The sequence below is a fragment of the Dermacentor albipictus genome, chromosome 10 (assembly GCF_038994185.2).
Source record: "Dermacentor albipictus isolate Rhodes 1998 colony chromosome 10, USDA_Dalb.pri_finalv2, whole genome shotgun sequence".
Classification (NCBI taxonomy): domain Eukaryota; kingdom Metazoa; phylum Arthropoda; class Arachnida; order Ixodida; family Ixodidae; genus Dermacentor; species Dermacentor albipictus.
Genome location: NC_091830.1, coordinates 95,264,324 through 95,291,635, shown reverse-complemented (window position 1 = coordinate 95,291,635; position 27,312 = coordinate 95,264,324). Strand labels below are relative to the sequence as shown.

General features: G+C 44.7%; 1 protein-coding gene across 1 annotated transcript; it reads right to left on the bottom strand.

The window, feature by feature from the left end:
* Positions 1-889: 889 nt before the first annotated feature.
* On the bottom strand, positions 890-27,312 carry LOC135921431 (acetylcholinesterase-like). The gene is made up of 4 exons (XM_065455791.1): positions 27,196-27,312; positions 10,241-10,522; positions 6,817-8,039; positions 890-1,115 (listed from the first exon to the last, which is right to left on the bottom strand). Exons 2-4 carry the CDS (start codon positions 10,520-10,522, stop codon positions 974-976), a joined length of 1,647 nt encoding a protein of 548 aa, XP_065311863.1. The 5' UTR covers positions 27,196-27,312; the 3' UTR covers positions 890-973.

The following is a 27,312-nucleotide window of genomic DNA, read 5'->3' as shown; positions in this document are numbered from 1 at the left end:
CAGTGGGCGTGACCAGGCTGATGATGATGATGATGATGATGTGTCCAGAAGCTTCGACAGCAATGTATTCGTGATGAGTGGGCTCTGTTTCCGAAAGCGATACTCAAGATTCTCGGCGTGTAGGCTTAGAGTGGCTGTATTGGTTGAACATGGCCTCGACGATGTTGCGGTGGCCCGGGCGGATCTCGGTGGCCGTAAGTTAACATGATTGCTTGTTTCTACTCACTCTAGATGGTGCCATCGGTGTAACGAACACTTTGTCATAGGTGTTTTTCACTCTGAATGAAAATGGAGATCGAAAGGAAACGACGGTTAGCCGCAATGGCTGTTATTTTGTCCAAATTGGACACGAATGGTGTCAGCAGCGATAAAGCTGTTTCAGAAAGATCCCAAAGCCGCGCTTGTTGCCAGAGTGTAGAGCATGCTAGGCTAAATCCGCAGCATTCGACCCCCGAAATCCGGATGCGAAAAATAGCTCGGCATTTTCCGTCCGTGGGGGTCGCGGACGACGCGCGGACCGCACAAATCCGTGACGCGAAGTCACGTGATGCGCCGTCCGTCACGAATAAGACGGATTTCGTCCGTCGTGTGGATCCACCATTACGTGGCTCGATAGTTTGCTGCCTTCGGCTGAGTTGCGGATGTGGACGTGGAAGCCTACATCTGCCGCTTCTGTGCATTTGAGTGATGTCATTGTAATCTGTCACGGGGGGCGGTAGCTCTGAAAGCAAGATAATGTGTCTATAATTCTTCAATTATTTATTGTATTATTTCTTTATGAATTTGTATAATTTTGGCGTTCTCCCAGCTGCCTGGTACACATCAAGTCGTATTTATTTGAGTATAGAGGGCCACGCGCTGTAGTTATCTTCGGAAAAAAACATTATATACGTACAAAAACATTTATTCTGCAACACTGTACAGCTTCATAAGCAATATATAACAGCAGACAGATAAAAATAATTTCATCATCCTAAAACAGTGACCTCCAGCGCTCGCACTCCTTCGCACGGAATCCCTTTGTCTCATTGAAGTGGTTGTTATCCATCAGAACCATAGTGGGTGAGCGCTTCGTGTACTTCGGCCACTTCTGCTTGTTCGGCAGCTCGGGAACCCTATTGGAAGAGAATGGGTCTCACGTTACACTGGAAGAACCAGCAATCCGACATACAAGGTATTTACACGAACAAACGCAAGCAGCATCACGCCCTTACGAAACAAAGCGAGCTGCAATCTAGCATAGATCATGCGTCGTCCACTATTCTAACGCTATTAGCATTTTAGGATACTTCACAGAACTTTTGCGAGATATCTACCTACCTGTCTGTAACTACTTATTTGACAGGGACAGGCGGGCTATTTGCTGGTCGATATTGGAATCGATTATCTAAGCGCGCAAAGAACAACGTATGAAGAAACCCTGTATGTTTCCTTCTTCGTCCGTTGTCATTTGCGCGGTTACATGATGCATTTCAATGTAACTGCTTTCCTGCTAGTTAGGTCACACTGTCTATGGATAGCGCATCGGGCTGCTGCACTGAGGTAAGCGGGTTCAAAACAAACTTATGAAATAACTTGGATCACTGAGCACATGCCGGTTTTAAATGAACCTACATCACCGCAACTTAAGTCACTATGTGTGTGCTATTGATTATGTGCCGCTCCTCAACGAAACTATCTGACGCCAACTTGGGCTCTTTGTTTTGAGCCACAGAGTATGTGCCGCTGTTGAATGAGAAAAAAAGAATCGCAGAACCCATCTCACGATGACTGTCGATGGCAAGGCCTTTAGCATTGAATCAATATAGCGACACAAACTATTGCCGCTATCGACACGAGTTCGATATGGGGCGTGTAATGCAGCAGGACTATAAAGTTTTCCTTCCTTCCTTCCTCTTTCTCCCTTCGATAGATGGATGGATGGACGCTAGGAGCGTCGTCTTTAGAACAGGGCAGTGGGCTGCCCCACCAAGCTCTTGTAATTATATGGCCCAATGTCCAACCTACGTAAAAAATGAAAGAAGAAAACGAAAAAAAAATTCAACCATGCATTCCCATAACCAAATTTTTTGACCCCTTATTGTGAACTTTGTTTTGCACGCGTCCGTTGTTTTTCATTTCCCTACTTTTCTTCCACCTAACTACCAATCGCCGTTTACTAATCTCTACTGCGGGCACGTTTACTTTCCCACTGCTGTCGCTGAACCCAAGAGCTTCAAGTAGCCCATAGGTGCTTAAATCGACCACTCGGCAGATATCTACACATTATAATAAAACATGCTCCGTAGTTTCCCTACCTTTACCGCAGCAAGCACATGCTTCTTCTTTCTTCCTTCTTATATCTCGCTTTATAGGCGCGTGTTGTAAGAAATCCTGATCTCGCTTCGAAAAGTAATGAGCGTCCCTTTGAGTTATCATAAATTGTTTCTTTCCTGATTTCGTTTTCTTCCTCTTGAGTAATTACTCATGGCAGGTTTCGCCGCCACCCATGAGATTATTTCAGCCTCTCTGACTTTCCGCTTGACGTTCTCTGTTGGTGTGTTGCTCACTCTACAGGCCCCATAGTTGCTGGTAAGCTTCGTAGTTCTTTTCCTCCACTGTGAATCAGTGTTTTTCCTGTACAGATACCTGAGCACTCTCCGAGCCCATTTACTTTCTTCCATAGTCCTCAGTCGTTCTTCATAATCCATTTTACTGTGAGCTTCCCTCAATTCAAAACTTCTTCAGCCCATATCACCCTGCACAGCCTCATTTGTGGTCTTCCCGGTAGCGTCAAATGCGAAGTGTCCCACTAACTGCCCTTTGGTTGCTATCAAGTCCTGATTGTACCATTGATTTCAAGCAAACAACCGCATTTCAAAATGCTAGTCCTGGAACCATTACATCGTTCCACATACCTCAGATCACCTCGTAAGTATTGTATCCCCATAGCGCTATGTGTTTCATTATGGGCGCATTTCTGTTCCCCTTTGCTTTTATAGTTTTTGCTATTTCCATGTATCTGTTGCCTCCGTTTATCTATATAACAAGGTATTTATATTCTTTTACGTGAGGTATTTCCTGGCCCTGAATTGACACTGTGTGTTCATTGTTTTCATTGAATACCATAACGGCTCCCTTTTTAACGCTAAATTTCATAGCTAAATTCTCGCCTTCCTGTCCACAGATACGATGACGTTGCATATCACTTTGCTTGTTAGCTAGCAACACGATGTGGCCCGCATAAGGCAAACCTAGAAACTGCTCCTCTACTTCTGTACCCGCCTGTAATAATAATAATATTTGGGGTTTTACGTGCCAAAACCACTTTCTGATTATGAGGCACGCCGTAGTGGAGGGCTCCGGAAATTTTGACCACCTGGGGTTCTTTAACGTGCGCCTAAATCTAAGCACACGGGTGTTTTCGCATTTCGCCCCCATCGAAATGCGGCCGCCGTGGCCGGGATTCGATCCCGCGACCTCGTGCTCAGCAGCCCAACACCATAGCCACTGAGCAACCACGGCGGGTGTACCCGCCTGTTTGTATGAGATATTAAACCCGATATTACTTTCTTCTAGCGCTCTCTCCATCCTCGCCATGCACATCATAAACAGGGGTGGGAATAAAGGGCACCCCTGCCTCACGTTTTTGTTGGTGTCAACTTTCTCCGCGCTCCTCATTCCTTCCCATTATACGCAAACGGTATTTTCTAGGTGGATTTCTCTCAAAAGCTGTAGACACTCGTAACCTAAGCCTTTTCTTCCAGAATATACCACAAATGTTGCGGTCTACTTTGCCATACGCTCCAGTAATGTTTAAAAAGGCCTCATATAACGATATGTTTTCTACTGTTGATATTTCAATAGACTGAGCAAGAAAAATAAGTTATCATCCAACCGCCTAGATTCTGAATCCATCCTGAAGTTCCCCCAAAATGCTGTTATTATCTGCCCATGCTCGCAAATTTAACTTCATATCTTGCATTGCTAACCTGCATATTACAGATGTAATGGTCAACGATATCTATATGAGTGAATTCTATCTTTCTCCCCCTTACCTTTATAAATTAAATTCATCCTACTTTGTCGCCAACTGTCTGGTATTGGTTTATCTTTTAAACATTTTTCTACTGCTTTCAACTTTCTCGACCTATTTCATTAATCAGCCTAACGGGAGCCTCGTCTAGCCTTAAGGCTGTTCACTTCGGAATTTTCTCTTCGGCTTTCTTCGAGTTGAAATTTGTCAGCACCAGCTCCCTTTCAATGTGGTTCTCTTTCATGCTCTTTTTTTCTTGAAGTATAATCTCGTCATTGCCTTGGAACGATTCGGCTGTTATGTTTCGGATCTATATTAAAGCCGCGTCTCCTTTCAGTTTGTTTTCATCTCTGTCTAGGATTGGTTGTTGTATTGTTCCAGACTTTCTGCCTTGTAAGTTTATGTGGCTCCAAAATATTCCAGCTGTGGCCTTCTTTTTGTCGCGTAGTTCTAACAATTAACCAACGTTCACTTTCACCATTTATCTTTGCTTGAACCAGTATTTGAACTATTGGTTCTTTCTCCCGCTTTGTTTCCCATTTTCTGGCTACTTATTCCTGCGGCAGCAGGTATTGCTTCCGTAGGAGCATTGGGCGCCATCTGGCGGCACCACCGCGAAGTCTGCATGTGGCCTCAGAAATGCATGGCGCGCCGATGCGCACGAACGCAGATATACGCGTCCCGCGGCAAGTGAGCTGCTCTCGCGCCTCCTTGTGGACACTCTGCGCCATGAAGTGACGCTGCCGAGATGTTTGCGCGTAGCCTCCGAGACTAGAAGCACGGCGCGCCAATGCCTGCGAACGCTGACAATTGATCTCTCGCTTGCCACAAAGCAAGTGTCACATATCCATTGACCCAAGTAGAGGAGAGGCTCATAAAAAAGCGGCACATATTAAATTCATGTAGGAGCTCGATGAAGTTCTGGCACACAGGATGCTCCTGCGTGCCATTGGTACATAACCCAGTGGTACATAACCCAATTGGCACATAACCCAGTGCATTTGTGAACTGAATTTTGGCGCTTTAGATGCTAAAACGACGATTTGAATATGAGGCACGCCGTAGTGGCGGACTCCGGAAAAATTTTGGCCCTCATGGGCTGTTTAGCGTGCCCCCGATGCACGGAACACAGGAGTTTTTCCCAGCAAATTGACGTCGCCGCGGCCAGGATTTGATTCCGCGACTTCGTACTTAGCAGCGCAACACCGCCGCTAAACCACCACAGCGGGTCAGGGCACTTGTGGCGCAGCTTGCGAAAGCGTCCGGTTGCTGTCCTCCACAAACGCTTGTGAAATGGGTTAAATTGTGCTCAGCGTTGGATAAATTTAAGAGATCTTTTTCGTCATTGTAGAGAGGCACCTTCTCAGCGGCACATACCTAGTTACTGTTAGCAAAGTTCAGGTAAGAGACGTTCATTAAATAGTGGCACGTGCTACTCGCACATACCCAATCGCCTAAGTTGGCCTCAAAGGGGATCCGCTCCAAAGTGTTTCTTCGAACAGCTGTACCTACGTAGTCCCACATCTACAGTGCCCCATCTCGGCGTGAAAGAAGTTCTTTGGAGAACGACACATATGTACCCATTGGCACATACTCACTGACCTAAGTTGGTCCAACGGTTGATGTTGAACCCCGTTCTCCTAACGCAGCACCCCGATGCGCTACCCATTACACCCCAGACTACCCAGTGATTCAGTTAAACAGGAAAACGGTTACAGACATACGTAAAACATGGGTAAAGGGCCCTAAGAATGATAAAAGAATAAAAGGTCCTGTGTAACCCACGCCACATATATTTAAATTATCGTTACTCAATATATCATGACATACGCGAAAAGCGCTCCGGAGGCCACGGGGCGGCACTTCAGGCAAGAAACTGCTGGGCACAGCGCAAGCATGTGTGCAGCGAGCAAAATAGCTGATAAAAATCTTTCTTCCTGGTGCTAGTGACAACGTGTAAAAGTAAGGTTCGACGTATAACGTATAGAACGCAAAGTTAACGTTTATTGGCGTAGCAACTAACGAGAATTCCTGTCTGGCAGACAGGCCCCTAGAATTTGTGCAAGAGCACGCTCATCGAGGCCACCTACCCACAGGGGGACCTGATAATGTGAAGGAAATCATAGAGGGACGAAAATGGCTTGAAGTACAAACGGTAGCCAATGAGGTTGTGACCGACAGCTTACCGCTATCTTACCACCATCTTGAAAAAAATTGCATCCTATCTGTAGTAACAATGGGGCAGAACCTTGGAGATTAACAAAGAAGCTAAGCACTGCGCAATGAGCGATGGAACAAGAAACGTTAGGCTTAACTTTAAGAGAGAGGAAGACAACGGTGTGGAAGAGAGTCAACGGAGGTATCCGGTACTGTGTACGATATTACCAGAAGGAAATGCAATTGACCATGGCATCTATTGCGTGCTGAAGATAACCAGTGGCTTATTTGCAGTTATAGAGCCGACACCTTAAAGAGGGAACTACATTCGAGTGTGGCGAATAACTAGATGGTGGGGATAAATTAGGAAATTAGCAGGCATGAAATACGGCTGGCTTGCGCAAGACTGAGGTGACAGGAAATCGCTAGCAGAAGCCTATAGAGGACATATAGGTTGTTTTGAAGACCTTTATGTTTAAGAGCTTTTGTGTATCTTTCGGATTCCTTTGTGCACCGTGTTCACCACTGTGTTTTTTTTAATTAGGCACATAGCGACTGGCTGAGCTCTCCATTGTGTCTATCTTAACCACTGCAGAAGTATTGACTGATATGCAATTACAAAGAAAACAAAGGGAGGTACGAACCCGCTTTCACCGAAGCTTGCCAGCATCCGCATGAAGGCCTCACTCATGCGCCCATCCGGAGAGTCTGGCTGCACAGCGTAGGGTACGCCGAACACGAACTGCAGCTCAGAGGCGTGAGGCGCTCCCATCCAGGCCGGCAAGTTGAAGGCGTCGTACTTGTGCCCGAAGACGTAGGCGAACACCCTGTTGCCCCTCTCGCTGTGCTTCTCCGCAGTGAACCGCAGCGGACAGTTGAACATCCGGTCAGACGCGTAGTCCAGGAGCTGGCGCCTGAGCGCGTTCTTATCGCCTTCGGGCGCATCGTTGGTGTACTTGTCCTCGATGTCCGGTATGCTCTCCTTTACCCACTTGGACACAACAGTGCGAAGCGAATGGTCGAGGTTATCGGGACCATTCACGTCGAGGTCTTCGGGCAGGAGATCTGGTAGTGGCGGGAAGAGAAGCATCATTGCCCCCTCATCCGAAGTGACGCCAGCCAGAATGTCGACCGGCGCAAAGAAACCGCGGTTCATGGCCACCAGCGGCATCTTTGGCAGGAAGGCGTCGTGGTAGGTCGGGAGGAAAGGAAGCATTTTGGGGGCGATGCTCTCTACGGCAGCCTTGACGAGCTCGTCGGCCGACTTCTTCCGGAAGCAGTCAATGATGTCCTCCGCGTTGGACGAGAGGTCAATGTTGCCGCCCTTGGAGCAGCCGACAATGTTGGCCACCTTGTTGCCCTTGACCATGCTCTCGTGGACCATGTCCCACAAGTCGATGTTGTACATGGTGCCGCTCATCAAAACGGCTCTCTTGAAGAGGCCCTCGCTCATGGGAGACATGACGTGCGCGTGCGCGCTGGTTCCACCCGCGCTTTCTCCGAACAGAGTCACGCGATCCGGGTCGCCTCCGAAGGACTCGATGTTCCGCTGCACCCACTTCAGGACCGCCACTTGGTCCAGGAGACCAGCGTTGCCCGGTGCCTCGGGTGAGTTAGCGCTCAGAAAGCCCAGAATGCTGACACGGTAGTTCGCGGATACGACGAGGACGCCCGTAGTCGCGGCGAGCACTGCGCCATTATACTCCCACTGATTGGCACTGCCAAAAGTGAAGCCGCCTCCATGGAACCATACGAGCACGGGTTGGTGCGAGCCCGAGTTCATGGCTATCTCCGGAACCCAAACGTTGAGGTAGAGGCAGTCTTCTGTAAACGTTACATTGCCCATCGGGAACATCGGCAACTCTACCTGGAAGAGAATGATTAAAATCGTTGGACAAATCAGAAAAGAAAGCTTTCGTGAGTCAAGTCCATCAAGATTATCTGGATCAAGAAACCAATGAAGTTAGGAACTTTTGTAATCGCATATTGAAGACAAGTCAACAAGATCAAAAATCTAGTTGAATATACATTAAACCTCAGAATGAAAATGCTTCTTTCCTAACGAGTTATATACCTACACTTACTTTCACTGAAGTACTCCAACTAGCACAATTAATCCTGCATAAATATAAGTACCTAGCTTGCTAAGATGCAGTGTTTACGACAACTATGTTTCGTTGCTCCTTCTTTTCTTTGCCAATGTCCTTGCAGATCAGTTGCAACACGTACTAGTTTTCATGTGAAACCTATAGGATGTAACGCGAATATTGTCACAAAGAAGATCGTCTTTCCTCTCTTCGTATCCTCTTTCTGCAAACGAGCGTCATTCCTGCCTTGGTGTCCTTCTTCCGCAAGACTTGTGCGTTGTATTTTGCAAGATATAAGAACTGCTCCGTATATAGATAACTAGATTTAAATTTAAGAAGGATTTCACAATAGCGGTGCAATTATAATATGAAGACGTTCAGGAGTTAATTTTATTCACATCTGAATTCCCTGCGGAAGGTTCCTTACACCTTCCACATATAAATCTGAACTGCAAAACACATGTTCTATGAATAGGACAAAACCCTCCAATACTTTGTTCAACAAAACTTCTTCAAATGCAATGTTCCCATGCAAGTTCAGCAATGGCGCTCCACTTTTCAGTGAAGTGGACGTCGTCCTGTTCGACTTTTTTGAGCAAGAGTGTAGCGCACTGCGCGCTGTTATTAACAGCCTGATCTCAAAGGCGCTGGGCGCATAGCCAAAAGCCTCCAGCTAGGGACCTCAGGCACCTTCAGGCACTACACTGAAAGGAGGAAGGAGCGTTTTGGCGTCTCTAAACACCAGCCTACCAACAATAGCCAAAAGACGCCTGAATACAACGTCTTTGGAGCGTGCGCCTTTTGGTCTGCCGTGGGCCAACTACACCCCATTTAAATTTGTGTGCGATTAAGGCATTGATTCAGCATTGTTTCTCATAACTATGTGATCGGCCAGTCATCAACCTTTCTTTTTTTCGTTATTTTTTTAGAAAAAGAAGAGCCTCCGGCTCATTGAATTTTTTAGCTGGCACGAGCAAGCGCCTTCCCCCCGAATATCCCTATGTCATCCCAGTGGCCGGGGCAGAAGGGGGGCGGAGGGTTCGCACTGGCGACAATGTAAATATTTGAAGCATTTGAAACGAAAATGCAAGGTTGGACATGCTATAGCGTATTTCTAATGGGTTTTCCAGCATTACAAGCCTGGGGCAGAACTTTGAGTAGAAAGGATATTCGCAAGTCTTGCTACAGAGCTGTTGTCCTCGTTTCTCGCGCTGCAGTTCTGATGCTAGTGCGTGACATGTTCTAACAGACATTATTGTATGAAACCGATCATAAATTTAATAAGCTAGGTTTTTAAATATTATGTACTGGCAAACTAGGGGCTCCTGAGATGTCATTTTAGAGATATGTTAGGTCACTTACATCACTATGCATGCTCGGCCTCACAATCAAGCCCATATCAAAGCCAGAGCCTACTCTATTTGCAAGCGTTGTGCTTCCTGCGGGTGAATCAAGACCTCTTGTATTTGCTGCTGAGCGATTCCATCTCTGCCATCTACATTTACTTACCTCATAAGATAGCTCAAGCAAGCCAAATTTAGTAGGGTAATGATAGAACTAGTGCATTCCTGATCGTCGCATTTAGCTGCATGCAGTGGTGCTAGTCCAACCTAAAGTTATTGGTTTATAGTATCGAAGAAAAGGGCATTGAACATCGTCCTCTGTAGCCTGTGGATTGTCCTTCCATTTTTCACGTGCTACCTCGGCGTTTATTGTAAACTGGAACCAGCAATCACGTCTTCTTGGTGATGTTAATTGATAATAGCCATGTTTCAATCTGAGAACGGCAACTATATATTCGCAGCTGTGCCTATTTTGTTGCTTTCTGTATCCTCCACGATTACCGCTACTGCCACTGGCCGCTTAGGACTGCAGTATGGTAAAATTTAATATAAATGAAACGAATTTCTGCTGATTAGCAATGTGGCACTGGCGCGCCCGCATTTCTCAGGTTGGCAGGCACCCAGCGCATGTTCCTCACCTGTGGGCAAGCCGTAGATCCCGCGGTCGCGTCGAGGATGTCTCGCCAAGGCGTCTTTGGCTGAGGAGGCTTGAATCGAAGCTTTCCCACGGGCGGCTCTGCAAACGGAATGCCGCGGTACTCTTCGACCACCTTATTGTCCAGGACGTGCACCACCTTCCCACGGACGCGTCCCTCAGTGGTTACCCTTTCCACGTGCATGTCGTCAGCCGCAGCAGCCAGCGCGACTACTACGAGCAGGCCCAGCGCTGCTCGCGCCGCCATGCCTCCTGGTAGTTCCATCTGCGTGAGTTTGACAGCAGCGGTAAGGATAAAATCGCATGGTCACTCGAGAATCAAAGAAAGCACTCTGTATTCGCAATTCGTCAAATCAATCGATCTGAAAGTCATAAGCACAATACGTTCTCCTATATTGCAACAAAACTTAGCACGATCAACTTATTCGCTCCTCTTGACTCCAAGCTAGACAATTCACGCCTATTTCGAAGAACAAACGAAAAATACGCCAGCACCGGCAGTACTTACACTTATTTTGGGATAATAGGATGCATGCGGCGTTGCAGACTAGTGGTCAGGTGACGATAAATAACCATCTTGATAAAACAAACGAATACCACTTTCACTGCTTTCTTAATCACGTCGTGTCGTTATACTGAAGGGTGTAACTATCTTGCAATACTACTAGCGCACAGTGGACATGTGGAAAGGCGGCCAGGATTAATCAATTTCGCTGTGTCATGTGCCTCTCATAGTCCTACATATATATATATATATATATATATATATATATATATATATATATATATATATATATATATATATATATATATTCTAGCAAATGGCATTCATATGCTATTGGTTATGAAACTAACCAGAACCCAGGGAGACTAAGAGCAAAGACATAGTTGGCATAAGCCTTCCCTGCTTCCAGCGCTTTTTTACCTACATGAACAACGTTGTTGAACGAAACCGAGATAGGTATGCGTGAAATGACATAGCTGTGCGGCGGCATATTCGACACCATCCCTCGGCCCTGCGTGGTCTGGCCGTTCTTCGACTATTGCAGAGAATGCCGCTATTTCCGGCACCCTTCACGAACTGAAGAGTGTAACCACGCAGAGTGCAATCATATTCGCTGATTTGAAACGGGCAATTCCGCAACTATCTCGCGGCCTATTCGCGCACTAGTTCTGCTGTACGCAACTACCTTTAGTTAAAGAAATCGAAAATAAAACCAGAAATAAAGTGACGTTTGCACAGAGATCGTAACACGTTGGTGTTACTGGAAACGAAGGAGCCGATGCTGTTGCTAATGAAGCACTGTAAAGGTATCCATCAGTGAAAGCTCTCCCTAACGAGGCAATTAGTTAACGCTTTTGTTCACGTTGGATGCTGCCGCATGAGACCTGCGCTCAAAGAGCACTTCGCCACAGGGGAGTAAGCCTATTATACAGAGTGAAAACGGGATTGGCTTGGACTCCTGTATGGGCGTTTAAGCTCATTCGTGCTGCTTATCGATGTGTCACCGGGTGCAGCGAAGAGGTCAACATAGAGAACTGCGTATTCTCCTGCTAGTGCATCTGTTCTGAAAAGAAGAGCGCTCTCACAGCATCAAAAGAAGAGTTTCTTATAAGAAGGTAGAACAGTCATATTTTCTCGAAATGAACTGCTTACAGTTCGCTCGGAGATGTTGCGCATTAAAATAGCATTTCTGTGAGAAACTGAATGATCGACTAATGGTGACGCATATTCATGAAACCAAAAGAAAATTTTAATTTCGGATATCCAGTGTTTTACAAAAATTGCGCAATAGTGGTAAGCTTAAAAAATTAGAAGCACGAAATTTACAAATCCCTAACTCTGCCCCAAAAGCCTGTCACAGTTTTGTAATCTGCATCTGTTAGAGCATGTCGAGTGGAGAAAGGTTACACATAAATTTGCAGCTTACGTAAAATTGCTGCAATGTTTATCAACTCCCGAGTTTTTAGGGCACTAATGAGCCACACACAAGAGAAACAGACAGACATACAGAGCGTTTCTCCCTTGCGTGTCTTTTCAGCACCCTAAAACCACGTTGTCTAAGAATTTTTATTAAAATGTTTACCAAGGTTCGGAAAACTACTCAAATTAGCGGCATATTTCAGAGCGTTATATAATACACCAATCTTGCCCTTTTCAGATATATTGTTAGGTGGAGTTCAGAGATGGCATGCTTTCTTGTGCTGAATAACGCACTCGTAAAATTAATACTTCAGGTTTTAATGAGCGGCACTCTTGAACAGTCCAACCCACCTTTCTCTAACGACTATTTGTAAAGTCGCTTTCGTGGGCCAAACCTGAAGGTCGTGCAGTCCAAACCTATTTGCTGTTCCCGTTTGTATATGCCACCACTGACTCTATGTCACTCTTCAATACATGTCTCTGTCGCCAACTTGAGTAAATGCCACTAGGGCCACTTCGTATAGCTCAATATCGGATGATAATGTGTGGGATTTAATGGTGCACAAGCCAGTTATTCTGAAAAAAAGCGCCAAAGCACATAATCATGAATTTTCATAGAGCAATGAATTTGGAAAGGTAGATGAGTCCCTGGGTATGTACTACTCGGCATGCGCTGCTCGCAATGGCTAGATGTCACTGGGGATATGCCAGTAAGACCACTGCGTATATGCAGTTCTTCAAAGGAAGTATTTGACACCAAGGTTAGTATGTGCTGCTCTTCGATGAATATACTTGACTGGGTTCACTGGGTATCAAAACAGACACAACAACAAGCAACGACTACGGAATGACACCTGCGTAATGCTTCACATTACTTAGATGGCTAAATGCTGACCCCCGTGTACTTAATTTTAGGTGCCCGTTAAACAAGCCCTGGCGGTCCAAATGTGCGCAGTCGCCAATTACGGCATGCCTCATGATGAGATTCTGGTTTTGACACGTAAAACCCCATTATTTAATGAAATTACTTAGATGTCAACTATAGTTGACACTGCTTACATATTTTTTTTAATTCTGCAATTCTCATTAGTTTCTTATTTTTCAGAAATGAATGGCATCAAGTCAAGATGTACTAGGAGCAGTTACTACATTTTAACCTTTTAAATGCAACAAGCCTTATCAATACTGATGCAGTAACTGCCGAAGAAAGCAATTTCTTCGTTCCTAGGTATTTAGATTGAAGCTCCCTAGCTAAAGCTCACTGTGAAGCAGGTTTTAGTGTTTGTCTCTAACTGAAAAGAAACTGGCGTGCGACTTCAGAAGACAAAGCAAAGCAAGGCACTGAGCTTCTTCTGACATGGGTCCTTGAGCCAGCTGGAAACGAGGAAAATACGTAGTCTATCCTCCTTTTTTCGTTTTTTTTTTCAGTTACGTAATGCATGGGCTGCGTGAGCTCAGTACTCCATTTGCATATATGGCAGTTTGCCCAGACACGGCGCGCTCCCCATGCGATACCATAGGCTGTCCGCCGCCGACATTGACATTCATCGGGAGGAAAGCTTGCTTCTGAATAGAGTGACTCTCTTTAAGGCGGCATTCACACCCGCGAGAGGCAGAAATCGCGCACTGAAATCTGTCACAAAGCGATGGTCGGAAACGACCGCATTAGTCGCAAAGCGGCTGATTTCGTGAGTCTTCTGACTTTCTCTTCAGAACTAAGCGCCTCGAAAAGCAGACATAGGCCAACACTACTCTCGCCTAACAACCATTTTATGAAACAAGAAACTAAAGAAAAGCGTAGCTATCTAGCTGACAGCTACAACCGTACACGCGGCAACATTCAACTTCGACTTCAACTTTAATAATTCTTCTAGTACACGCTATAAACGTCCTCCTGGGCTAAAAGCTGCCATAAGCAGCTTAGCTGGACCCAAGCGACGTTGTTGTACATGGCGGGGCGATAACAGAGGGTACTTTCAAACATCGAACATATAACATCAACACAAAAATAATTGTAACATTTTCAAATATAAGCCTATTGACAGGATAATTATCTTGCGATACAGAAACAAACAACAATCAAAAATATTTGATAAGATTAAGAAAAACATAATCAAAAGGCACCACATAATTGCAATCATTATACACGAAATATATATCTTTACATGTCAACAAAACACATCTTCAATTCAATGTGAGAAAAATTAGCAGTGTCAGCGTAATTATTAAGAATTTTTGGTAAATTGTGTTTAATAGATTGTAATTTGTATACAGTGCAAAAACGTGGTACGTGCCGAGGATCAGGGTTTCTTAGATGTACTGGTATTTTATGGCGCTGCAAGGCCGCTGTGAATGTAAGCCAATTCCTTCACTCTTTTTTTTTTGCAAAATAAAACGTATGTAAAACGCGATATTCGTAATAGCGGTCTACCCATATAACTTGGTATTTCTCTGACAAAGTTTTTTGTGGTCGATAGGGTATTGGTGCTAGCAATGTGCCGGAGGAGTGCCTTTTGTAATGTAATTATGTTATTCATGTTTGTTAGTGTTGTGGTCCCCCATACTAAACTACAATAATTAAATTGGGAGGTAAACAATGCATGATAAATTTCTAACTTGGTTTTTACCGGCACGAGAGCTCTACAGCGAGCCAGCACTCCGGCTACTGCGGAAAATTTACTGCGAAGTGAATTAAAATGAGCCTCCCAATTCAGATGACAGGAAAATGTTGTACCAAGTATTTTATGTTGGTTAAATAGATCAATATTGTTATCTAAATAGGTTATTGAATGTTCAAGTTGAATAATTTTATTTCTTGCTCTAATAATAACCGATTTCCTCTCAGCAGGATTAATTCTGATTCCATTTAACTGTGACCACTCAGACAGAATAAGTAGCAGTGCATTACACCTAATAATTAGTTCGTTTGCATCCTTTCCGGTAAAGACTAAAGTGTTATCATTGCCATATATAAAGAAATAAACTGTAGCATCAATATTTACTAAGTTATTAACGTATGCATTAAATAATGGTGGGCCCAAAACACTTCCTTGTGGCACCCCGTTTTTATTTGACAAGAAAGAAGATTGGACGTTATGGATACATACACATTGAGTCCTATTTTTCAAGTATGATTGCATCAAGGCGAGGGGGACCGCCGCGAACTCCATAGATAGAAAGTTTAGATATAAGAATGTTATGATTGAGGCAATGAACTCTTTGCTGAAATCAATGAAAATCCCGAGGGCGAAATTCCCACTGTCTATAACTAACGCAATATTTTCGTTCAAGGATAAAAGAGCTGTCTCCGTAGATCTTCCCTTTTTAAAGCCAAATTGCGAATTTGTTATTACGTCATGTTTGTCTAGAAATGTTGTTAGGTGTGTAGAAATAATGTTTTCTAGTGCGTTGGAAAACATTCGTAGTACAGATATTGGCCGGTAATTAGAGACATTATTTACATCACCCTGTTTGAATAACACCGTATTAACAGTAATGCATTAGAATAACTCTCTCAAAGAAACTAAAAAAAAACATGCATGGAAAGAAAATGACGTCCGAAGTACGCCTTTTAAGGCATTTGACGAGATGTTGCAAATTATTTTTCTGTTGCTGAATATTTTCGTTAACTGATCAAGTCAAGGAGAAGTTGCTGACCTTGCTCCTGCGCAAAATATTTTCGTCCTTATTGTACACAAAGGCAGCTGCGTTGTGCCCAGGCAGGTTGCCTCACGCTTTCTCCTTCAACTCAGTAGACGCGGCTATACAATTCAAAACCGGAGGCGAGTGTGGCGAAAGCCTTTGCTTCCTGGAGGTCGTCGTACACTGATCGATGCAGGGCTCCCCTTTCCTTGGTAAAGGAAGACTGTACTCATACAGGCAGTTATCTGAATTTTGTATCGCGCCACCCGGCGTGACACAAGCAGTATCTTGTGGCGTCGCTTGTGACACGCGCCACTCACATCTGCTCGAAGAACGGCGAAATGGAGAATGAAATGAAGACAATTCGCCACGAATTGTGCACAAACGGGCGCCCTAAGAAATTGTCGCTCGCATTCAACACCGCGCTTGCTGTCCTCCACTGTCTATAGCGAAATCGTTCTGAAGACGCAATGACATTCTGCACGCATACCTGGCGTGTCAGCGAGGCACGGAGTCGTGCCTGTTTAAGATACGATCTGGGAATCGCATACGTGCTATCCCGCGAACGAAGCAGCCAACAAGTGAATGTAAAAGACCGGCTCGAGAGCAACGATTGCCCCGTTGTGCTGTACTGCACCTGACTGCAACAGCAATTTTGCGTTCTGCTTGCTGCGCTATACTGTTATACGAATGAAAAAAAAAGGGGGGGACAGACACACATGTGCGCATCTGCGCACACGCGTGTCTGTCTCTTTTTTGTTATTCGTATAACAGTATAGCGCAGCAAGCAGAACGATGTCATACCAATTAGCCCGAGTCGAAGCTTTATTGCAACAGCATCGGCGAGGCGGGTCTGAAAACACGAAACATTAAGAAGCACCTGCAACAGAATGAAAGCGTTCAACGCCCTTGCCGAGTAAGTCCATAGTCACAATCATCCCCACATAGATTGGGATAACGCCGCCATCATATCCAAGGGAATAGAATAGGGTGAATCGGCTTCTGATGCAATGTGTGGCGAAACAGTACGGCACTGGCTTCTGCTTCCACGTGCCGCGTCGGCGCTTCACAAAATGAGCTCCGGCGAAAATAAGAACACTCTCGCCAGCATAAGCTAGAAAAACCTTGTGTGCAGCCTGAACAGGATGAGTTGCTGTAATGTGTCTCGACTGCACTCTTAAAACGGTTGCACCCTTTGGGGTGTATATTTGTCCCACAACAATAATCGTCATCTGCCTTGCTTGCATTTCCTTTCCTGAAAACTCGGCGCTCGCTACTTTCCTGTCGAGAATGCTGCGTCACGCTGATAAGGCGCATGCCATTCGTAACTGGAAAGTACCGGGCTCGCAGCGTTAAAGAAAGGAAACACGGGCAGCACGGATGACGATTATCGTTGTGGGACAAGATACGCCCCAAGGGGTGTAAATTTTTCTAAGAGTGTGGAAGCATCAAATTCATGCTTTCCCAGAAACGCTTATTAACCTTGACGACGGCCGGCACTATCAAGAATAAAGAGATAAACCTAATCGTTATCTGCTCTCACTCGCCACGTCACATCTTGGCATAGAAACGACTAACGACTCTTGTCTGACTTCGTGTGAAGAAGGAAACCGTACTAGCTACGAAACTGCTCTGTTTCTTCATCTTGACTTGGTCAGTTACCGTGACTATTCGTCATCATCTTATCTGACGAGACAAAAGAACGAAATGGCGCAGGTTATCTAATGTGAAAGCTCCCTATACCAGCGCAGAATATTATCAAACATTTTTATTCGGCGAGCCCGTGCCCTATAGACCAAGTTACAACTAGACGGCGGCAAAAGTAGCACGCACGGATGGCAGCCGTGAAATCGCATGCCGGCCACTTGAGTCTGGGAGCTGTTATAATGCGCCATGAATGTTCTAGATGCGCTCCGGGTGTACGGGTAAACTCTAGAACATGCGACAAAGAAACAGACTGACCATTTTTAACCTTTACGGAAATTTTAAATATCACCTATTCTAGATAAAATAATTCTAGCCCTTAAGCTGGATTATTCATGGAGGCGGACATTACATGCACGATAAATAGAAAAACACTTTAAACTAATTCGAACTTCACTAATAGACTTCTTAATTAATTACCTGACGGCCCATATATCAATTTACGAATTGTGGCCGGTGAGTTTGCAAGCCGTATCCAAGTGGAATGAATTTCCACAATGACGCCAGTTTGGAGGTACACGCTCTCAAACTGGGCCTAAAAATACACTATTGTTCGGCTTACTTAATAAAACTTTCTTTTATGCAGTGAAACCAGGAAGTAGCTGGGACGTTCTTGTATTTCGTCTCACACTTTGGGAAATAATATCTCGAAACTCTTGTAATCATGGAAATTCATTTCAAGTGCATCCGTCGTGCAAACTCACCAGCTAGAACTCGTCAATTGCAATATCTGTGCAGCAAAGTAATTATTTACGAAGTTAATTAGCGAATCACTGTTCACCAGTTAAAGATGTGTTTTGATTTCTGGTGGATTTTTCGATATCCGCCTCTTAGAATAATACAGCTCAAGGACAACAATTACGCTATCTGCCACAGGGGATTCTCTTAAATTCCGAAAAGCTTGAAAATTATCACCCTGTCCGTGAGAGGGCATACAAATTACGGCGTGCCCAACGACATTCAAGAATCATGCGTAATCCTAAATCGGGAGCACGACGTCACTCGACAGCAGAAGTGTAACCGGTAGAGATCAGATCGTACGCTCCTAATTATGTGCCCAATAATGCCAGCATCTGCTACAAACGTCCTCGCGTAGATATTTCTAATTGTTTTTTGAAAACCTAAAGGTATTAAGGCTCTGCACAGAGGTTACAGCCTACATGTATACAGGTTTCAGCCCATGTATGGAATCCTTGCGTGGCGTACCTCTGCGGTGTCCTAACAATTGCATTTTATCATTTATGCACCACAGAGGACAAGGAGGACCAAAGCGTGGCAGTTTGGGCGAGTTGGTATGTCATGACTGTTTTAGGCTTGTAGCGCAGCTCAGAAAGAGCAAAAAAGGAAGGAGGTAGGGGTAATCAAAGGGAACGGAAAACAGAGTGAGCGCTAACTTCCAACTGATGGTTTATTTCGTGACACAAGACCACTTATGCACTCGGCAAACCATGTGACATCGAGAGATTACAAAGAAAACAAGCAACAAAACCGATAGTAACCAAGTGACAACTTATTCAGACAGCCTGTGGCTGCAGTCGGAGAAGCGCCATTTCATTGCTTGATAATGATAATGAAGGTGAGCTTACGCATGCATGGCCCAGACTAATGATAGCCTTTGCTTTGATGATTTCTCTTTTGAGCTCATTACGACAACGACCTAGAATGACGCATTCTTCTAAGACAGGTTCGCAACCACACGTTTTGCAGTGCTGCGCAAGAAACCCTCCAGCTGTAATACAATTCTTGGCATTGTAACCATGTTCGCGCAGCCTGTCATTCAGACATCGGCCAGTTTGACCAACGTAACGTTTTCCACAGCTGAGTGGAAAACAATAAACAACACAATGTGCGCAATTAACAAACTTCTTTTTGTGATTCTTATCACAGGAAAGAGGAGCTACCTTATTCGGATTAGTGAGCTTGCAAATTCTCACAATCTTGTTAGGGGCAGAGAACACTACACGAACATTCACTCTCTTGGTGATTTTCTTAAGATTATGTGAGACGGTGTGAATAAAAGGGATGATGCTTGTCTTACCCCGAGTCGTTGCAGGACTATCTGTGTGGTGGTCGTCTTTTCTAAACTCTCTCAGAATTCGTTCTGCTATTGACACTTGTAGGAACACGGGATAACCAGCGTGCGAAAGCCGTTCGCACTGAGAGGCAAAGCTAGACGAAACACTATGGTGGCACGACTTTTTCAAAGCATTATTAAGGCAAAGGTTAGCAATGCCTCTCTTGACCAACTTAGAATGGGCAGAATGAAACGAAAGAAGTGGTTTGTTAGCACGAGGTTCGTAGTACCAAAACGTATGAACATCCGAACAAGCTAAGTGCAGATCCGAAAACCGGATCGTATGATCCTGTGGAAGCTCGTAGGTAACGTCAAGGGGCGCAAGGCATTCTTTGACTATTGGCACTACCGTGGCAACCTCAGTCTCAAGGTCAGCCGGAGAACACTGAACACAAAACAAAAAATCGTCCACTTAACGAAATATTTTAAAAATGTTAGTCTGATAAAGGTTCACTGACATGGCGACGTCTAGGCGAGCTAAAAATAAATCACTGAGGAGTGGGGCAATGCACGAACCAATGCATACTCCCTTTTTCTGCCAATAGATGGTGTCATTCCATGTAAAAAACGTTGATGACAAATAAAAGCTGAAAATTTCTAAAAAGTGATTACTAGACAGCCCAGCATTATTTTGAAAGCGGGTGACACCAAATTCATCAATTGTCTGCGAAATAGCTGACAGCAGGTCATTGTGAGGAATAGAATAGTAGAGGTCCTTCACATCGACGGAGAAGACTTGAAAGCCAGAAGTCAGTCGCACTATTTCTGCAGGCCAAGCTAGCCATTTTACCCGTGAATGACCCGTTGTTAATACGCAACTCCGATGAAGTAATTGAAATTTCAAAGGACAACTCTGATCGAGGCAACTCGGATCGATATATGCTTCGCGTTTGTTTAGGACGACGTGCCCTGTTGCTGTGTCGGTTCTCATTTGATAGCGGTCGGCCGTTTCCAACGCACAATACAGGCCAAAAGTTGCGTTGCCGCTTACCGGTGTCTGACGACACTTCACCTACAAAAAAATAAGCGCTGTCAAAGCAAAGAGTTAGCGCACATCTGAAGAAAAAAAAAGTGAGCTAATGTAATTCTGTCATAACCGTGCCTTCTAGTCACCCAACATATATGGTATGCGCCCCACCAAGTTGCGTGCCGGTGCACTTTGTATCAACTTGTGGGAGCACTTATTAATTGGTCAGCGTTCTAGATAAGGATAATTCTTTAGAAAAAAGCATGGAAGGTAACTATGAAGCCATGGTTGTCACAGGCACGGCTAATACAATATACAGTATACAGGTACAATATACAGATGAACGTCTTAATTAAGATAGGGAAGGTCAAGGAGAGATAGGCGAAAATGCTGAAATGCATTAGATGTAGCGAAACCTGACCACCTTAAGCAATATCGGTGGCTCTTTCTTGCTCGCCTGTTTCAAAATGGATACCGATAGTAATCATCATCACCAGCAGCCACGTCGAGCGGGGAAGCCCTCTTCTTCAGGCAGCGGTGTATGTTTTTGGAAATGTGGCACGACGAACCAAAGCGCCAGACACAAGCGTCGCTGCATTGTACTCCTGTCGGAGTTTGGCGACAAACGCCAGAAATCCGATCGTCGACCTCGTGCGCAGCTGCGGATAGCTCTAAAAAAATAATGGGCTTCCGGAACATATAGCAAACGCCCGCATAAAAATGAGTGAGCGACTGCAATTTCATGCCATTAGAATTGGGAATTCCAGCGAATGGAGCGCCTCATCGACGGAGGAAGGAGGTCATTAGAGGAAGGCGTACGTTTCACTCTCCGTTTAAACACAAAACACATCTTATACGCAATTTTTCTCCGTCGATATAGCAATAAATAAATGTCTATGTGTTACCGACCATGTCAAACCTTTCGCAGCCCTTTGTTCATCATTTCACTGTTTAAATGCAGGCATGCTAAGTAAGACAGTAAAAGCAAGAAAAATATGCGCCGTAAGATAGGCGGCGATCAAAGCAGGCGGCTGTAGGACCAGAAAACTTACCGAAGCGGTCGTTTGGCGCGCTGCGAATCGGAAAGCGCGTTAGGGAGAATTTCGTAGAGCGCATACGTAACTCGACCCAATCAATACAGAGTCTGGCTTTCTACGTCCTGGCAATACATCTTCAGTCAACAGTCCTAGGCAATTAGGACAAATCAGGAAACGATGCTTGCTGTTCAAAAAGCCACACTGGCGATAACGTCATGCACTCTATTCATGTCTCCGGTCCAGAAAGGCTGCATGCATAATGTGCTCGCATAAGGTCGCACACATACGACTGCCCATTTTAGTCTGCTCAGGAGTTTCGTATGGCTGTGATGGTAGACACACGGCGTCGGACTTGACCTAAACTGATCAAGCCTGTAAACACGGTCGTGGAGGAGGAGGAGGAGGAGGCAAAGGAGAGGAAAGACAGGGAGGTTAGCCAGTGTAAGTACCGGCTGGCTACCCTGTGCTGGGGAAAGGGGTAAAGGGAATAAAAGGAGAAAGAAGAAGAAGAGGAAAAAAATTAAAAAGAAAAAAATTCACACAGTAACGCGGAACTACGCTCTACAACGTTCAAAGGCGGTCGCACAATTCACATGTCCTTAAAAACTTCAACAAAGCCCTTAAGGCCTTGAATGCCGGAGCCCGTCTGGACCAATGTCCTAGAGCTTTTTCCTCTGTAAAGGGGCGATTGTCCAGTTTTACGAGAGCGGTCACGAGCACTGTTCTTCGCACTGCGTAACGGGGACAGTCACAAAGGAGGTGTTCAATCGTCTCCTCGCAGCCGCAGGTGTCACAAGTAGGGCTGTCGGCCATTCCAATGCGGAATGAATATGAGTTCGTGAATGCCACGCCGAGCCACAGGCGGCACAGAAGTGTTGCTTCCGCTCGTGGCAACCCTGGTGGTAGGCGGAGTTGCAGACGTGGATCCAATTTGTGAAGACGTGCGTTCATGAATTCACTGGTGTTCCACAGATTCTGTGTAAGCTCACGGGCGAGGGAGCGAAGACTTGTTGCTGCATCTGTTCTTGACAGCGGTATGGGTATAATCTGGGCGCCATCATGAGCCGACCGGGCAGCGTCATCCGCACTGTCATTTCCTGAAATTCCACAGTGACCCGGTATCCACTGGTAGATGATGTTGTGTCCTTTGTTGATTGCGTGATGGTGGAGTAGTCGGATGTCTGCGACTAGTTGCTCATTTGGTCCATGGTTGAAAGGGGACATCAGACACTGAAGAGCTGCCTTTGAGTCACATAAGATGGACCATGAATGTGATGATTTCTGAGCAATGAACTCCAGAGCAGCACGGATAGCTGCGAGTTCTGCAGCCGTCGATGATGTAATGTGAGATGTCTTGAACTTGAGGGTGACGCACTCTGTGGGAATCACCACTGCTCCAGCTGAACTATTAGAGGATACAGAACCGTCTGTGTAAACATGGATGCGTCCTCTGTGCTGTTCATGTAGCACTGAAAGCATGGTTTGTCTGAGGGCAAAAGTTGACATCTCTGTTTGCCTTTTGATACCGGGAATAACAAGAAGAGCCTGGAGTGGATGGAGGCACCACAGCGGTTGAGATGGTCGTGCGGCAGGCGTGAAGTTTGATGGTAAAATTCCATGGTTGGCAGCATGGTCGTGGAGACTTTCCTGTTATGCTAACTCCTGTGTTTTCCTGTCTAGCTAGCGCTTTCCGCATGGCTTTATGAGCAAGTAGTTGTACTGCGGTCTCCAGAAAGGGAAGGTTCCACTTACACGATCATTTAAAACTATTTTTGTTATATTATTATTATTATTATTATTATTATTATTATTATTATTATTATTATTATTATTATTATTATTATTATTATTATTATTATTATTATTATTATTATTATTATTATTATTATTATTATTATTACAAGGCATGTTGCACAAGTAATGTTCCACTTTTCAAAGACAATTATCTGCTGCCATACGTGCCCCATCATGAGCAAGAGCGTGCCAGTTTCAACATTTCTGACTTCCCGCATTACGATTGGAAGCAAAGAAATTTTCGCACATGTACCTACAGACGAGTTTAAATATTTTTATATCGTGAGCCGTCACGAATAACGGTAGAAACGACACACTGACAGATTACCGAGTCACCTTGAGATCTTCCCTACACCACTATCGCTCACTGCACAATCATTTCATTGGCACAGGTTACCTAGTTAATGGTTCATTACCTCTTAAAATGTTCCTGATCACCGGTTATTTAATGTAAAATTTACTGATGTCGACAATAGGAATGTCAGCTGTTAATGCTTGCAATTTACAAGTACAACGCTTCTTTTGCGGCATACAGAATACAAATCGGCGCTTTGAGTTCTTCAATGCTATTCACAACAATGAACTGGCCTGACCGGAACAAGATGACTGTTAAAAAGACTCAATGTAAATTTTTATACCTTCATATTTCAGTCAAACTTGTTGCTTACATTTTTTGTGTACTTTTCCCTGCAGGCTCATCGTTTGGTTTTCTTCTGGTTTCACATTTAGTGATGATATCCAGAGAAAATAGATCATGGAAGGGCCGGCTATCTTAATTGTCCTCAATAAACCCAGGCGACAAAATAAAATGTCGTATAAAAAAAGCATAGTCTTAAAAGCAGAGTATCCCAGGTACAAAATGTTGCATAAAGCATAGCCCGGTACACTGTACACATAGTCAAATGACTTTATATACTAGTAACACAGAACCGTACTATAAGTGAACATAACCACAATATCTGCACAGTCACTGCTGAAAAAATGAACGAGAAATATTATTGCACGAACCGAAGAGTAATCCATATCACTAGAGATACCGGAAAGCAAAGAAAAAAATATTTATGGGTGTTCACACGAGCGAGCGTAAGAGTTAATGGAGAATACCTTAGTAACTTGCGATTCGCTGATGATAATGCCTTGCTTAGTAACTCAGGGGACCAACTGCAATGCATGCTCACTGACCTGGAGAGGCAAAGCAGAAGAGTGGGTCTAAAAATTAATCTGCAGAAAACTAAAGTAATGCTTAACAGTCTCGGAAGAGAACAGCAGTTTACGATAGCTAGTGAGGCACTGGAAGTGGTAAGGGAATACATCTACTTAGGGCAGGTAGTGACTGCGGATCCGGATCATGAGACTGAAATAATCAGAAGAATAAGAATGGGTTGGGGTGCGTTTGGCAGGCATTCTCAGATCATGAACAGCAGATTGCCGTTATCCCTCAAGAGGAAAGTTTATAACAGCTGTGTCTTACCAGTACTCACGTACGGGGCAGAAACCTGGAGGCTTACGAAAAGGGTTCTACTTAAATTGAGGACGACGCAACGAGCTATGGAAAGAAGAATGATAGGCGTAACGTTAAGGGATAAGAAACGAGCAGATTGGGTGAGGGAACAAACGCGAGTTAATGACATCTTAGTTGAAATCAAGAAAAAGAAATGGGCATGGGCAGGACATGTAATGAGGAGGGAAGATAACCGATGGTCATTAAGAATTACGGACTGGATTCCAAGGGAAGGGAAGCGTAGCAGGGGACGGCAGAAATTTAGGTGGGCGGATGAGATTAAGAAGTTTGCAGGGACGGCATGGCCACAATTAGTGCATGACCGGGGTTGTTGGAGAAATATGGGAGAGGCCTTTGCCCTGCAGTGGGCGTAACCAGGTTGATGATGATGACACGAGCGTGCACAAAGACAGTTGCTGAGGACATCCATGGTACATCGTCGTTCACACAAATTGTACGCGGTCACTGTGTACTAGAATATAAGAAAGGCGGCGTGGCGTTCCTGAACAGCCCCGGAGCCGTATTCCGTAACTCTTCGGTTTTCCAAGAATTCGCTTTGCGAGCAGCAACTGGCTGCCGCGTGGGTGAGGCCATCTCCCCCGGGCGCGTACGCATGTTATGATGACGTCACGCGCACGTCAATTATGCGGAAGCCGAATTCGTCGTCTGGTACGAAGCGAAATGGCGCGAGACATGCTTCGGGGTGATCCGAAGGTGCAGTGTGCCGTGTGCAAAGCCTGCGCGTGCAACGTGCACGTGCAAGATCGGCGTTCAGAGTGAAACGGCGGTGATGCTGATCCCTGTGGCACCTGTGTTAGTGCTCAGTGAGAAAAGGATAACGCCGTGTATCAGCACTAAAATCCATACTTTAAGAAGTAAAGACGTTTAATCGGTATATATAATGGTGCAAACGTAGGCTATTAGTAGCTTTATAAGCCACAAGGAACAAGTTAAGTTTAAAGGAAAAAACTTTTTTATCATAGAGAATATCCATAGGGATGCATAGTGATTCATAGAAAAGACACGGGAAAACTTATAGTAGGCGTGGGTGAAATGGTGTTTGGGGATGCACCAACTTGAAATATGGGGGGGGGGGCGAAACCTAATTTTATTAAGTATTAAGTATTAATTAAGTATTTGCGAATGGGCCTACTTAAATTTAGGCAGGGGCCAAGTTGAATTTGGGGGTATGCTTAAGCATCGCCAGTGCTATTTCTGCACACCAACTGAAACGATCTCCCACCTTGCGGCACAAATGGGTCAAACACAGTAACCAAAATATGCTAAATCACTCTCCACCAGAGTGTCACACACGTTTCATGATGAAAAAAACAAACCTCATCAACAGCATCAACATATCATTTTTTATTTACTAAGTGTTGCTAATGTTCAATATTTTCGCTTGGTTTGTGACGTTAATTTCCAGGAAAAGAAACCTGCACGCCGATTGCATTCTGTCCTTGCTCTCGTTCTCCTGACGTCAACGGACCGCCCAAATGTGCAACGGTGCAACGACAAATCGAATTCTTCGGAAAGCGAATCGTTACAGACAGAATATGGCTCCTGTTTTGCGAAACATATATATATATATATATATATATATATATATATATATATATATATATATATATATATATATATATATATATATATATATATATATATATATATATATATATATATATATTATTTATTTATTTATTTGCTTTTTAGCCGGCTTTAGACGCTGATTTACTACGTGAGGGAAATAGATTCATCAGCCAGGTTTAACTTCCCCAAGCAAACCGTGACTTGCGAGAGACGCCGTTGTGGAGAGCTCCCTGTAATCTTTGACCACCTGAATATAGGGCCGGTGCTGTCGGGTATCGAACTCGTGACTACGCGGCCAGCTGCAGAGCAGAATGTATCGTTGGAATGAGACGACGCTTGGAGCGTAATGTAATGCAGGGTAACGTTTCTGAAAACTGCGTCGTCATAAATTACTCTCTATGCTGTGCATTGTTCAATTTTCTATTTGATTTTACAAGATTTTATCGTCCAGTGTCTACATTCCTCAAATGTCTCAGCCAATGCACACAAAATATTCATCAGCCACCTGTCTCAATAGAAAGGTGTAAGCGGTACATTACAGCAACTTCGAGAAGCGAAGTGTTGCAGTCGTAATGAAGGAAGTACGGGAGCTTTCACTGCTACGTTTCGACGAAAGCAACGCGAACGGTCACTAGGCGGTCACGTTGTTGCCGGCTGCGAAGAACTAAAATCGCTGCTGGAGCGGACACCGTCGCCGACACTCACCGTGACGAACCTCTGGCTCGGGCCGCCGGCTTCCGCTCCTCCTCGTGATGTCAAACAAGCCGTGTCGCGCCCCGTGACGACCAAGCCGGCGCAACGCTCCCGCTCTACCTGGCCGGA

What these genes read in the sequence shown, in the direction of transcription:
- LOC135921431 (XM_065455791.1), bottom strand. Translation starts at nt 10,522, where the DNA reads ATGGAACTACCAGGAGGCATGGCGGCGCGAGCAGCGCTGGGCCTGCTC. An exon ending in GATCTACGGCTTGCCCACAG is followed by an intron (nt 8,040 to 10,240) that starts GTGAGGAACATG and finishes ATTCTCTTCCAG; the next exon opens with GTAGAGTTGCCGATGTTCCC. An exon ending in GCAAGCTTCGGTGAAAGCGG is followed by an intron (nt 1,116 to 6,816) that starts GTTCGTACCTCC and finishes CTCTTCCAATAG; the next exon opens with GGTTCCCGAGCTGCCGAACA.